Here is a 15,830-nt window from a genome sequence, read left to right on the forward strand (position 1 = left end):
TCCATCTGTAATGGAAGTTTTTCGATTATCGAAAGTTTGGTGCAGAACAATGAAAGAAATGGAACAGAAGCAATATTATCAGTTGCCCTCCGTTCATTTGAGCTTCCATGTCGCGCATGTATTTGAAAGCCATATACAAGGGCAAGGACAACGGATCAAAATGCTAACTCCTCCTGTTAGCAGCGTATCTCTGGCATTATCACGATGCCCATACCATTGAGAAATGTTTGGGTTTTAAGGTGGGTAGGGGTTGTTGTTAACGAATGATCTTTTCTTTCGAATCGTCTTTGTTCTTTTTTTACCTTCTACTAAATTTCCTCTTTTCGTTCTTTGTCCATTCAGGTAAGAAATGGATCTTATTTTCTAATTTCCTTGCAAAGTACCAATTATTAACAATCAATATAGTTTTTGCATAATTTTTTTTTCTCTTTTTTCTTTCAATTTGAACACATTTTTTCTAGTATCTTTTGAAATTTCTCTTCGCATTTCTTCATATTTCACCACTAACTTTATGTGCAATTATTTCATAGTTTTATGAAGGCATATAAAGAGATATCAATTATTTTCCCACCTTGAACTGTTTCATCGTTTTCACATAAAATTTCTCCACAAATGTGTTAGTCAAAATAGTAGAGTGTGCTTAGGAAGTTGTTTTAAATTATTAGTTTTTCGATAAGCTATGAGAAATTCCGAAAGAGTCGATATGCCGCAAAACTGATTGACAAAAACTGATTGAATTTTTTCTCGAATATTGAAAATCGTCAATTTTACAAATTCCTTATTCTTTCATTGATTTTTTCCCGGAAACTAAAACGTTTCGTGTTCCTCATTTCTTGCAAATCCCACTAGTCACATACACATTGGTTTGTTTATCCAATCCCAACACGTACCTCCTATAAAAAATAAAAGAAACGCTGACAAAAACACAACGTGTTTAAAATCTAACTTAAACTATGTAAATGCGTCTAAACATATTAAATGAACGGTGTTTCTCTTGATAAGTCAGTGTGTCACGAAGCAGTTCGTTTACAATAATTTTTTTAGATACGTTGTTGTATTTCTGTAATCTTACCGTTTGCTAGAATTGAGGTGCCCGTCTCGTTTGGTTGTTTCTGGAACGGCTATTACATCATGATGACGGCAATCAGCTTTCCGGGAGAACAAACGATAAAACATAGCACATCTTCTTTAGGTCACCTACGTTTGCTACGTCTACTTAAGGGATCTTTTGTCGAGTTTTTGATGTCATTAAGTATTTTTGAGGGATCTTTGTTTCTGGAATTGGAAGACACTGTATAAAATAAACAAACAACACGTTTTTTCTTTTATAAAAGAAGAATTATTTTATTTTAATATTTGAAAAAGTATTTAAAGAACTTGAGAGATTAATATTTTGAAAACAAGAGGGTCGCACTTGTAAACTGTTTGCGACCGATTAAAATGGAGTTCAAGTTTGAACAAATCAGCTCTGTCTCTGGTCACTGGTACCTGTTTTACATAAAAGAACAATAAAAAGAAGATAGCTGCATTATTTTCAAGATCGAAAGAAGAACATATTAGGTATTTGAAAATAACTAATATTACTAAATGATGAGTTATTTTGTGATGAGGACACGATGAAAAAGAGATAGAGAGTGAAAGAAAGAAGAAGACATAACTATCCATCAACAAGAAAGGGAAAGAAACAAAGACTACCGCCACTGGCAGTATTTTCAGTTCAGCATATCTCAAATTATAGGTTCAATGAATTCACTGCTATCGACATTAAAGCAGTAACTTCGGACAACCGATTTTATAAACAAGCTGTCAAATCTACTTAAAACAACTCTTTTCTATAACATCGATTTTACTTGTTTCCTCAAAAAGACAAAGCAAGTTCGGGTATAAGGCCCTCAAATCTGGAGAGATCTTCCTCCAAATGGCCTTATTATTGAGCCACATTTCTATATAAGACTATGTTCTTTCGTCGGTCTGGCACGCTTCAGTTTAAAAAAGTATTGTCGTTGGTCTTACATGAATGTTTTAAATAACATTTTTTCTCTAAACACGCAGGTTGAATCTAGATTTTCTTTTTCACATAGAACATCTACCCGTCATTTAAGCTGTCATATTAAAACTTAAAATGGTAATCAATTTGCTTAACTTTTAATGACCTTTTGGCCGCCTGTGTTTAAGTATGAAATTGCATTTGACAATCACATTTTGTTGATTGGACGCATAAAAAAATTGAACCTGCTCTATAATTTTATTTCTTTCCTTGTTTTTCGGTTTCAAATTAATTTCACATTGTTTTCTCGCACTGGACGCCAGACGCGATTCTAATGCAATCTAGAAACGCACCGGAAGTTCCAGAAATGGTTTCCCGCTGGAAAAGCGTGATGAAGACTCTGCGTCGTCAAGGTTATTTGTTTTCTAAGCAAACTCAACACAAACGGATAATTAACGACTCTAGTCAAATATAACGAAAACCACACGAATATTGATTACAAAAACGAAGATTAAATGTTACCCATTACTTAGCAATTTTCAGTGCATATGCATTTTCCGGGTATTTTCTTGGAACATCTAAGATAGCTCTATATATCTTATTTCAGCCGTTTTACTTCATAAGTTTTCGAGGGTTTTAACGTTAAAAATGTCGAATTCTTTATTTAGAGATAATATATATTTAGAGATAATATATTTAGAGATAGTTGTCTTAATTTCTACATGTAATGGCCTTTTGTATTATTTTCACTGAATTATTGAGGAGTAATCGCTTTCTTTGAGCTTCCAGTAATGAGGTGCTGGTGCCATTTTTATTTTGCGTTTGTTGTTTTTAGTAAATGTAATTTTATAGTCGTAATATACGGTTTTAGAATATTGGGAGGACATATTTACGCAATATTTTTTGTCATACGGAATTACTCTCGCCACATGTCAAATCCGTGTGGGTGACAAATCCGTAAGATATTTGACTAATAAAGATATTTCACTTATTTTTTTGTATTTTTACTGTTTTACTAAATTATTACGAAGTTTTTACGAATTTTATCTTGTGTGATTACTAATTTATTGTGTGATCACTAATTTATTTTACTGTGTGATTACTAATTTATTGTGTGATCACTAATTCATTTTATTCTTCAGTTAGTACAAAAATTAATAATAATAATAATAATAATAATAATAATAATAATTAATAATAATAATATTACTTAGCGATGAGTAAAAAGTTTAATAAGACGAATAAAAGACGGAAGAAATATCAATTATTGTTAATACAGTAATAACCAGAAGAGAACAATACTATGATTAGTGCTAATAATACTAGCACTGCCGCCAACAAGAACACCAATAATAAAAACGCTATCAGAAATGATGATAATAAAAGTAAATACTTTGCCATAGCAAATAAAAGACCTGGACACGTTTCCTGAAACGAACATAAAAGCGTTTAAGCTACTTTCAATCTATTCCGATGTCTGCACGTGGTAATTGCCCTTTGTCTTTAAATAAAATGAATCTGGTAGTTCAATCTTTTTAAATAAACAATGGATACATGTGCATTTAAATTACTCGCTGTGCTCAGTTATAAATGATTAGATAATTATGAACTTTGCTTTAGAGGTGAATACATGTATAGATAGAGAAATAGGATGAAAATAGAAAAGATTAATAGATATTATCGTCTGTCAATCTTGCACCGCTTAATTAGAAATCTGAATAAACGAATTTATAATATACATTAATCTAATAAACGATAACGTCAAACTGTTATTAGCAAATTGAAGTTCATAATGTCAAAGGGTTAACTTCGATTTACATCATCTTAAATCATATGCATTACATTTATTGGTGCTTTCCGAAGGTGACCAATTAAAAATGAACATAAAATCTTATTTTATTTCATATTCGGAAACAAAACCGTCAGATCGTGCGAAGCATCCAACGCACATCACTGGGTCGAAACCCCTAGCTAAGTTGTAAACGATAGGGACAAAAATCTGTGTGTGTCAAGTTCGAACCTAGTTCGTTCTACAAAAATAGTTTCACCAAACTCACACTTGATCTTGTGTCTAACTATCTGGGGATTAAGTAACTAAAATAACTGGTCCAAATGACGGTGATGCATTGCATGTTTCTTCTCTGATTTCGATATAAAAATACCCGACGTGCCTAGTATAACAATTCTGAAAGGGTCACACAATTTCTAAACACACGTGTAGTCTATCGATTTCTAAGTAGTTGACAGTGAAATTGACTGCAATTGTAATTCGTATTAAAGAATAGAAATTATTTATTTAGTTTGCGACGCTTAAGTTTAAAATAACATTTTCTCAAGATAAAACGGATTTGTGAAAAAAACAAAATTCGTCAAAGAAGAAAAAATAAAAGAATAAATAGTATGTGCAGAAGAGATAGAAAATGAGAAAGTACAAAGAAGTAGAAGATAAAGAGAATAAATAGAAAGTAAGGAAGAAAGTGTAAACAAGAAAATAATAATTATAATAATTAATTATAATAATAATAATAATAATAATAATGATAATAATAATAATAATAATAATAATAATAATAATAATAATAATAATAACAATAATCAGAAGAAGAAGAAGAAGAAGAAGGAGAAGAAGAAAGAAATACACTCATCACGACATGACAAAATTTTGTCGCAATCTGACCGCAAAGGCTTATTGTTATCATGTTCTAAGCTGGGTCAAAATACTATTCATATATATATATATATATATATATATATATATATATATATATATATATATATATATATATATATATACAACGCATAAAGTTGAAATGAAAGTGCCTTTTGTCTGCCACACAACATTATAGGCGATCTTTACCTGATAAGTTTGAAGTATATTTTAGTCGATCTATCATGCTAATGTTTTTGTTTGTGTGCCACGCCTACACTTAAAATTATTTTTTTCTTATTCTACAACAATAAAACTTGAAATAAACTTTTAGTTTATACCCTTAACTTTGAAAATAGCATTTTTCTTTAATTTTTAACGAATAGTTTGAAATAGCATTTTATTGCTTTATGCTGATTACATCTATAATAGCATTTTCGTTAGTCTATCATGCTTACGTTTCAAATAGAATGCTTTCATCTGCTACGCTTAAGCTTGAGATAGTATTTTTTTTTGTTCTGTTACGTAGAAGTTTAATTTTTATCAATCTAATCAAACTAGCTATTTTCTAGTCTGCCATCGTTTAGATTTGTAAATAGTATTTACGACGATATTAAACGAATAAGTTAGAAATATTTTTACGATAGTCTCTTTTACTTAAAGTTTTAATAGATGTTCCATCGAAAACGCAGGCTGGATGTGCGGATTTTTCCAAAATCTGTTCTTGTTTCCAATTTTTTCCTCCTTTTTCAGTCACTTTTTGTCAGTCACGTGATATTAATGCGAACATGAAAATGTGTCAGGTGGGGGGGTAGAAGTCACGTTCTGAATCGAAAGTGAGACTTAATGGAAAACTGTTTAATACTTACGTTCGCTCGCTTGCGGCTTGCTTTACATTGGCGGCGTGAATGTTTACACCAAATGTCAATGCAGTTTATTAAAGATAAGTAACTCTCGACTCTCAATTTGTAACTAAGAAATGATACCCTCTTTTCAGAATATTATGAACTTATTTATTCTTATCTTTCTTTGATCATCTCACAGATTTTCCCTTTTCCTTTTTTGTTTCTCTTTCTCAACTCGCATTGCAGTTATACGCCGTAAGATGTCCAAACAAACGAAGAAGTGATGAGCGAATCTTATTTGTTTAATTAAACCCACTTTTAATATAGGTTTATATATAGGTAAATGTTTTTCTTATCCGTTTTGAGAGAAAATATGAAAACGTCGACATAATATGATGTCTGTGGTGAGATTGCATTTATTATTAATTGCTATCACTATTGTTCGTTTTGCAGTTAACCAAGTCTTTCACTTGCTTCAACATGTTTTCCAGTAAACACTATTCCATTTTCGTGTTATTAAACAGTTTATTTGCGCCAAGAAATCGAAAAGTCAAATCAAATCAACTTTATGAAATTGTTTACACTTTTTCACTATATTTTTTATGGGTGTCGTCTTGAATCTTATTATTACCACTTCATTTAATTAACTCTTATAAAAACAGCAACATTTTAATCCTTTCCTAATCAAAACGTTACCTAAGTAATTTTATAACATACTAGTACTTATTATGGTGTTTAAATCCATAGGCGTAACCATTTTGTTACATAAAAATGGTCGTTAAAAATCCATGTGCAATGAAAAAATTTTAACTCGCGTGAGATCTAAATTTTCAGTATTCTGAATAGATGTCAATTAAAAATGATTATCACAATTAGGCACCATAATTTTCTGATATTTACCGATATTTTTAAATCATAATTTCAGAATAACACCTGAATAATAGTTGAAGCATTTAAAGACCCGCCAATCCCATATCTTGTCGGGCAAAAACAAATAAATTCATTTTAGATGTACGTAAACAATTGATTTTTTTTTATTTTGACGCCGTTTTACATCGCCCCCTCCGATGTAATGCAAACTCTTCTAGTAGTCACCAGTAATTACATCATGTAAATAATCAAGGAGTCCAACTGTTGATTGATTTTGAACGGAAATTCAACAATGTTTTATTCGATTTTATCACTTAGGGTCAAATCATGGCTTCCTAGAACCAAACAAAATTGAACTAGTTTAACAACTATTGATCATACAGTTTGGTATTTAAGAAAAGTTCATACATTTGAAAAAGCGTGCATATTTGGTACTAGGATGAATACTGTATTATCAGGTGGTTACCAGTAGTATAATAATCACAACTTTTGCTCAATTGTGAACGAAATAATGAGTATAAGTAAAACGTAAAATGTACGGCGATAGTCAAGAGTAACCAGAAAACTGCCTTTTCATTAGCTACTCAACAGTTGTAGAAGAGAGCGCCACGTACTTATCTAGTGATTACTCAACTTATTTTTCAGCCTAACCTTATAATGTTGAGAGTTTTACAAAGAAATATCAAAATTGACGGGTTTTGAAAGGTGGATGTAGTGGTCATTCTTATACATGCTTGACCACACTCTTTCACTCGTCATTTGTACCTGTTCTACATAAAAGAACATTAAAAGGAAGATAGCTGGATTATTTACAAGATCGAGCAGAGGACCCATTGGGTATTTGAAAATAATTACTATTATAAAATGATGAGTTATTTTGTTAATGGAATTTTTAAAATTATGATTCCTTATATGAATGTTTTATAACCCATTTTCGTTGACACTCGATTTGAAGACAATCAGGTTTTAGTCTGTAAGGAAGTAGATTCACAGATGGGGTGTTCTTCGCAATAGAGTAGATCGAATATGGCCTTTTAAAACGTCAGACTTTTACATTCACTGACACAGGAACGGCAGATATGTTGTTCGGCTAAAAGGAAAATATTTTACCGTAACTTCCTCTCCATAAATATATATAATACTACCACTAATTTCTGGTTAGTTTCCAGATGGGCAAACTTGAGTCCTTGTACCGGAAAAAATATCCAGTAAAGGAAACATTATTTACTAAATCGTTATTTTTTTTGCATTATTGCATTTTTGTTGCATTTCCATACACCAAAAATGAATATAAATATCATGAAAACATCTGCTGGGTCATAAGCTTCATTTTGATTCCTACTTGCCTGGGTGGGTAGCCGTTAGGCTGAGATAAACCGCGTCACACACACACAGACGGACTGTAAATCGAACTTACTAAGGGAGATAATAACTTCCGGTGAATACTGGAAAAATATCCAGTAAATAAAACGTCGTTTAGTAAATCGTTATTTTTATTGCATTTTTTGCAGTTTTTGCATTTCCATACACCAAAAATGGATATAAATATCACGAAAATATCTGCTGGGTCATAAGCTTCATTTCAGCACCTTACTTGCCTGAGTGGATTACCTGTAGGCTGAGATAAACCGCGTCACACACACACACAAACAGACATTAGGAAAATTTATAATAAGAGATATTGAAATGTTGGAATAAATACCAAAGAAAATATATAAATACACGATATAAGATTTGGCCTATGAGTAGAAAATATGTAACCTATCTATCTATCTATCTATGTATCTATAAAAGATATATATATATATATATATATATATATATATATATATATATATATAATTATAAAACTCAAATCGTCTTGCTTGCTTGCTTGTTGGATATTTAGACAATCCTTTCGTTTTCAGTTTAAAAGTCCGGTTTAGAATCTCCGCTTTTGTTCAAACACTTGATACAGACGATATAGGAAAAATTTATTTATTGACAACAAATAACGATAAGACAATTGTTTTAAATAAATAAATAAAAAAAAATGATCAAGTTACGTGATATTAAATATATTTTCTTTTCCCAGTATATATTTGTGCGTGATTAAAACAAATTTCTTCTCCGGTTTCAGTTTAAGAGTCAGGATTAGGATCTCTGATTTCGTGCAAACACTTGATACATACAGATGGTATAGGCAAGATTTATTGGTACTCATACAGAGAGTGATCCGTGCTGCAATAATAACGTTATTATTTAAAAAGCCATTCTTAACATGGGGAAGGTTTTTTGACCTATTCTGTACTTTAACCTTACAATTGAATAAAAAAAACGTACCATAAAACTTTAATTGAACGTGGAAATACGATTTAAAAAATAGCGCGGATCACTCTCTGCATTAGCACCGATTTATTAATTAAAAATAATTTACAAATAATGATAATACAATATGCACTTTTATACTTTATGTATTTTTATTTTTCCATTCTTTTCATTTTTTTAAACGGATTGCACCCCTCCTATTTAAAGGATTTTTCAATTCATCCGTTTGTTTACTTGAATTCACGTGTAATTACTTAAAACAAAAAGTATTTTTGCATTTAACGACCCGCGCTGAAATAATAACGTTTTCAGTTTTTTTTCAACGGATTAAACCCCTCTTATATAAAGGATTTATCAGCCCCCCCCCCCCGGCAACTTTCATTTTTTTTCATAAATTTTACTTTTTAGTGTAATTGACTATTATTCATATTGTTATATGGTTTATCATTAGTTTTCTGTTAATATGTTGATTTGTTTTATTGTATTATTTTGTTTGTGTTTATGGTGTTTTTATATCATAACCTATCATAATAATATTACATTTGAAAATATGATTGTTTGGAAATTTGCATTTTGCAATTAGGTTATGCAACGCCATAATACTGCCTATAATAAAAGTTTCTAATCCAATATGCTTTTGTCCATTTCAGCTTCTGGTCCACCTGTCGGTTTAATAGTTGCACCAATCCTTCTATGTGTTCTCATAGCAGCTTTGATCTTTCTCTGGAGTAAGTATTCCCTTTTTACCAGATATATTTATGTCATGCGAGAAAATCCTACAGCAATTTAACATTCATTTTACTTTAATTGTACACATAAAACGTATACATGAAGACATTTTGTAATTGAACATAATTTCTTATGCCCATATTATTAATATAGACATTGGTTTACTTTGTGTTTTTTTTTACTGTTTCCTGTTTCAATTCTGTTTTATTCTACACTTGTTTCATTGAATTACCAAATAAAGTAAACTCAAAAGTTGCTTACTAGAAAGGCGGAAAATTATATTGAAAATATTAAAACTGCATCTAAGGATGATAAAAATTGAACAAGTTCAGATATGTAATGATGTATGAGGGATGTAAACTCACGCAAGATGTGCGTGTACTTATTTTGTAAAATAATATGTGTGTGTACTTAGTTTAATAATAAGATTTGTGTGTACTTATTTTAATAAGAAGATGTGTATGTACTTATTTTTAATAATAAAATGTGTATGTACTTATTTTTAATAATAAGATGTGTGTGTACTTATTTTTAATAATAATATGTGTGTACTTATTTTTAATAATAAGATGTGTGTGTACTTATTTTAATAATAAGATGTGTGTGTACTTATTTTTAATAATAATATGTGTGTGTACTTATTTTTAATAATAATATGTGTGTGTACTTATTTTAAATAATAAGATGTATGTGTACTTATTTTTAATAATAAGATGTGTGTGTACTTATTTTTAATTACATTATGTGTGTGTACTTATTTTTAATAATAAGATGTGTGTGTACTTATTTTTAATAATAAGATGCGTGTGTACTTATATTAATAATAAGATGTGTGTGTACTTATTTTTAAAAAGAGGATGTATGTGTACTTATTTTTAACAATAAGATGTATGTGTACTTATTTTTAATGATCACATGTGTGTGTACTTATTTTTAATAATAACATGTGTGTGTACAAATTTTTGGATAATAAGATGTATGTGTACTTATTTTTAATAATAGGATGTGTGTGTACGTATTTTTAATATTAAGATGTGTGTGTACTTATTTTTAATAATAAGATGTATGTATACTTATTTTTAATAATAACATGTGTGTGTACTTATTTTTAATAATAAGATGTGTGTACTTTTTTTTAATAATAAGATGTGTGTGTACTTATTTTTAATAATAAGATGTGTGTGTACTTATTTTAATAATAAGATGTGTGTGTACTTATTTTTAACAATAAGATGTATGTGTACTTATTTTTAATAATTATATGTGTGTACTTATTTTCAATAATAGGATGTGTGTGTACTTATTTTTAATAATAAGATGTGTATGTACGTATTTTTAATAATAAGATGTGTGTGTACTTATTTTTAATAATAAGATGTGTGTGTACTTATTTTAATAATAAGATGTGTGTGTACTTATTTTTAACAATAAGATGTATGTGTACTTATTTTTAATAATTATATGTGTGTACTTATTTTTAATAATAAGATGTAGTGTACTTATTTTCAATAATAAGATGTGTGTGTACTTATTTTTAATAATAAGATGTGTGTGTACTTATTTTTAATAACAAGATGTGTGTGTTCTTATTTTTAATAATAAGATGTGTGTGTACTTATTTTTAAGAATAAGATGTATGTGTACTTATTTTTAATAATAAGATGTATGTGTACTTATTTTTAATAATAACATGTGTGTGTACTTATTTTTAATTACATTATGTGTGTGTACTTATTTTTAATAATAAGATGTGTGTGTACTTATTTTTAATAATAAGATGCGTGTGTACTTATATTAATAATAAGATGTGTGTGTACTTATTTTTAAAAAGAGGATGTATGTGTACTTATTTTTAACAATAAGATGTATGTGTACTTATTTTTAATGATCACATGTGTGTGTACTTATTTTTAATAATAACATGTGTGTGTACTAATTTTTGGATAATAAGATGTATGTGTACTTATTTTTAATAATAGGATGTGTGTGTACGTATTTTTAATATTAAGATGTGTGTGTACTTATTTTTAATAATAAGATGTATGTATACTTATTTTTAATAATAACATGTGTGTGTACTTATTTTTAATAATAAGATGTGTGTACTTTTTTTTAATAATAAGATGTGTGTGTACTTATTTTTAATAATAAGATGTGTGTGTACTTATTTTAATAATAAGATGTGTGTGTACTTATTTTTAACAATAAGATGTATGTGTACTTATTTTTAATAATTATATGTGTGTACTTATTTTTATAATAAGATGTGTGTGTACTTATTTTTAACAATAAGATGTATGTGTACTTATTTTTAATAATAAAATGTATGTGTACCTATTTTTAATAATAAGATGTGTATGTACTTATTTTTAATAATAAGATGTGTATGTACCTATTTTTAATAATAAGATGTGTGTGTACTTGTTTTTATAATAATATGTGTGTGTACTTATTTTAATAAGAAGATGTGTGTGTACTTATTTTTAATAATAAGATGTGTGTGTACTTCTGTTTAATAATAAGATATGTATGTACTTATTTTTAATAATAAGATGTGTGTGTACTTATTTTTAATAATAACATGTGTGTGTACTAATTTTTGGATAATAAGATGTATGTGTACTTATTTTTAATAATAGGATGTGTGTGTACATATTTTTAATATTAAGATGTGTGTGTACTTATTTTTAATAATAAGATGTATGTATACTTATTTTTAATAATAACATGTGTGTGTACTTATTTTTAATAATAAGATGTGTGTACTTTTTTTTAATAATAAGATGTGTGTGTACTTATTTTTAATAATAAGATGTGTGTGTACTTATTTTAATAATAAGATGTGTGTGTACTTATTTTTAACAATACGATGTATGTGTACTTATTTTTAATAATTATATGTGTGTACTTATTTTCAATAATAAGATGTGTGTGTACTTATTTTTAATAATAAGATGTGTATGTACGTATTTTTAATAATAAGATGTATGTGTACTTATTTTTAATAAAAAGATGTGTGTGTACTTATTTTTAATTATAATATGTGTGTGTACTTTTTTTTAATTATAAGATGTGTGTGTACTTATTTTTAATAATAAGATGTGTATGTACCTATTTTTAATAATAAGATTTATGTGTACTTATTTTTAATAATAAGATGTGTGTGTACTTATTTTTAATAAAAAGATGTGTATGTACTTATTTTTAATAATAAGATGTATGTGTACTTTTTTTTAATAATAGGATGTGTGTATACTTATTTTTAATAATAAGATGTATGTGTACTTATTTTGGATAATAAGATGTATGTGTACTTATTTTCAATAATAAGATGTGTGTGTACTTATTTTTATAATAAGATGTGTATGTACTTATTTTTAATAATAAGATGTATGTGTACTTATTTTTAATAATAAGATGTATGTGTACTTATTTTTAATAATAACATGTGTGTGTACTTATTTTTAATAATAAGATGTATGTGTACTTATTTTTAATAATAAGATGTATGTGTACTTATTTTTAATAATAAGATGTGTGTGTACTTATTTTTAATAATAAGATGTGTGTGTACTTATTTTTAACAAAAATATTTATGTGTACTTATTTTTAATTATAAGATGTGTGTGTACTTTTTTATAATAATATGTATGTGTACTTATTTTTAATAATAACATGTGTGTATACTTATTTTTTATAATAAGATGCGTGTGTACTTATTTTTAACAATAATATTTATGTGTACCTATTTTTAATAATAAGATGTATGTGTACTTATTTTTAATAATAACGTGTGTGTACTTAATTTTAATAATAAGATGTGTATGTACTTATTTTTAATAATAAGATGTGTGTGTACTTATTTTTAATAATAAGATGTGTGTGTACTTATTTTTAATAATAAGATGTGTATGTACTTATTTTTAATAATAAGATGTGTGTGTACTTATTTTTAATAATAAGATGTGTGTGTACTTATTTTAATAATAAGATGTGTGTGTACTTATATTTATAATAATAAGATGTGTGTGTACTTATATTTATAATAATAAGATGTGCGTGTACTTATTCTTAATAATAAGATGTGTATGTACTTATTTTTATAATAACATGTGTGTGTATTATTTTGAATAACATGTGTGTGTTCTTATTTTTAATAATAAGATGTGTATGTAATTATTTTTAATAATAAGATGTGTGTGTACTTATTGTTAATAATAACATGTGTGTGTACTTATTTTTAATAATAAGATGTGTATATACTTATTTTTAATTATAAGATGTGTGTGTACTTTTTTTAATAATAAAATGTGTGTGTACTTATTTTTAATAATAAGATGTGTGTACTTATTTTTATAATAAGATGTGTGTGTACTTATTTTTAATAATAAGATGTATGTGTACTTATTTTTAATAATAAGATGTGTATATACTTATTTTTAATAATAACATGTGTGCGTACTTATTTTTAATAATAAGATGTGTGTGTACTTATTTTTAATAATAAAATGTATGTGTACTTATTTTGAATAATAAGATGTGTGTGTACTTATTTTTAATAATTACATGTGTATGTACGTATTTTTGTAATAAGAAGATGTATGTGTACTTATTTTAAATAATAAGATGTGTGTGTACTTATTTTTAATAAAAAGATGTGTACGTAGTTATTTTCAATAATAGGATGTATGTGTACTTATTTTCAATAATAAGATGTGTGTGTACTTATTTTAAATAATAAGATGTGTATGTACTTATTTTTAATAATAAGATGTGTATGTACTTTTTTTTAATAATAAGATGTATGTGTACTTATTTTTAATAATAAGATGTATGTGTACTTATTTTTAATAATAAGATGTGTGTGTATTTATTTTTAATAATAAGATGTGTATGTACTTATTTTTAATAATAAGATGTGTGTGTATTTACTTTTAATAATAAGATGTGTATGTACGTATTTTTAATAATAAGATGTGTATGTACTTATTTTTAATAATAAGATGTGTGTGTACTTATTTTTAATAATAAAATGTATGTGTACCTATTTTTAATAATAAGGTGTGTATGTACTTATTTTTTATAAGAAGATGTGTATGTACTTATTTTGTATAATAAGATGTGTGTGTACTTCTTTTTATAATAATATGTTTGTGTACTTATTTTAATAAAAAGATGTGTGTGTACTTATTTTTAATAATAAGATGTGTGTGTACTTATTTTTAATAATAAGATGTGTGTGTACTAATTTGTAATAATAAGATGTGTGTGTACTTATTTTTAATAATAAGATGTGTATGTACTTATTTTTAATAATAAGATGTGTGTGTACTTATTTTTAATAATAAGATGTGTGTGTACTTATTTTAATAATAAGATGTGTGTGTACTTATATTTATAATAATAAGATGTGTGTGTACTTATATTAATAATAATAAGCTGTGTGTGTACTTATTTTTAATAATAAGATGTGTATGTACTTATTTTTAATAATAAGATGTGTGTGTACTTATTTTTAATAATAAGATGTGTGTTCTTAATTTATTAATAAGATGTGTGTGTACTTATATTTATAATAATAAGATGTGTGTACGTATTTTTAATAATAAGATGTGTGTGTACTTATTTTAAATAACATGTGTGTGTATGCAATTATTTTTAATAATAAGATGTGTGTGTACTTATTTTAAATAATAACATGTGTGTGTACTTATTTTTAATAATAAGATGTGTATGTACTTATTTTTAATAATAAGATGTGTGTGTACTTATTTTAATAAAAAGATGTGTATGTACTTATTTTTAATAATAAGATGTGTGTGTACTTATTTTTAATAATAAGATGGGTGTGTACTTATTTTTAATAATAAGATGTATGTGTACTTATTTTTAATAATAAGATGTGTATGTACTTATTTTTAATAATAACATGTGTGCGTACTTATTTTTAATAATAAGATGTGTGTGTACTTATTTTTAATAATAAAATGTATGTGTACTTATTTTTAATAATAAGATGTGTAAGTACTTATTTTTAATAATAACATGTGTGCGTACTTATTTTTAATAATAAGATGTGTGTGTACTTATTTTTAATAATAAAATGTATGTGTACTTATTTTTAATAATAAGATGTGTGTGTACTTATTTTTAATAATAAGATGTGTATGTAATTATTTTTGTAATAAGAAGATGTATGTGTACTTATTTTAAATAATAAGGTGTGTGTGTACTTATTTTTAATAATAAGATGTGTATGTAGTTATTTTTAATAATAAGATGTATGTGTACTTATTGTCAATAATAAGATGTGTGTGTACTTATTTTTAATAATAAGATGTATTTATACTTATTTTTAATTATAACATGTGTGTGTACTTATTTTTAATAACAAGATGTGTGTGTACTTATTTTTAATAATAAGATGTGTGTGTACTTATTTTTA

General features: G+C 26.7%; 1 protein-coding gene across 28 annotated transcripts in view; it reads left to right on the forward strand.

Moving 5' to 3' along the window:
• LOC145254883 (uncharacterized) overlaps nucleotides 1–15,830 on the forward strand; it is a 751,603-nt gene that overhangs the window by 585,093 nt on the left and 150,680 nt on the right. For all 28 annotated transcript variants that reach the window (XM_080113769.1, XM_080113782.1, XM_080113768.1 and 25 more), the window contains exon 4: nucleotides 9,307–9,384. In XM_080113769.1, the coding sequence (XP_079969895.1) occupies nucleotides 9,307–9,384 (78 nt within the window). The remainder of the gene's footprint in view (nucleotides 1–9,306; nucleotides 9,385–15,830) is intronic.

Source organism: Euprymna scolopes, chromosome 30 (genome assembly GCF_053919585.1).
Source record: "Euprymna scolopes isolate OS-2025 chromosome 30, ASM5391958v1, whole genome shotgun sequence".
Lineage (NCBI taxonomy): Eukaryota > Metazoa > Mollusca > Cephalopoda > Sepiida > Sepiolidae > Euprymna > Euprymna scolopes.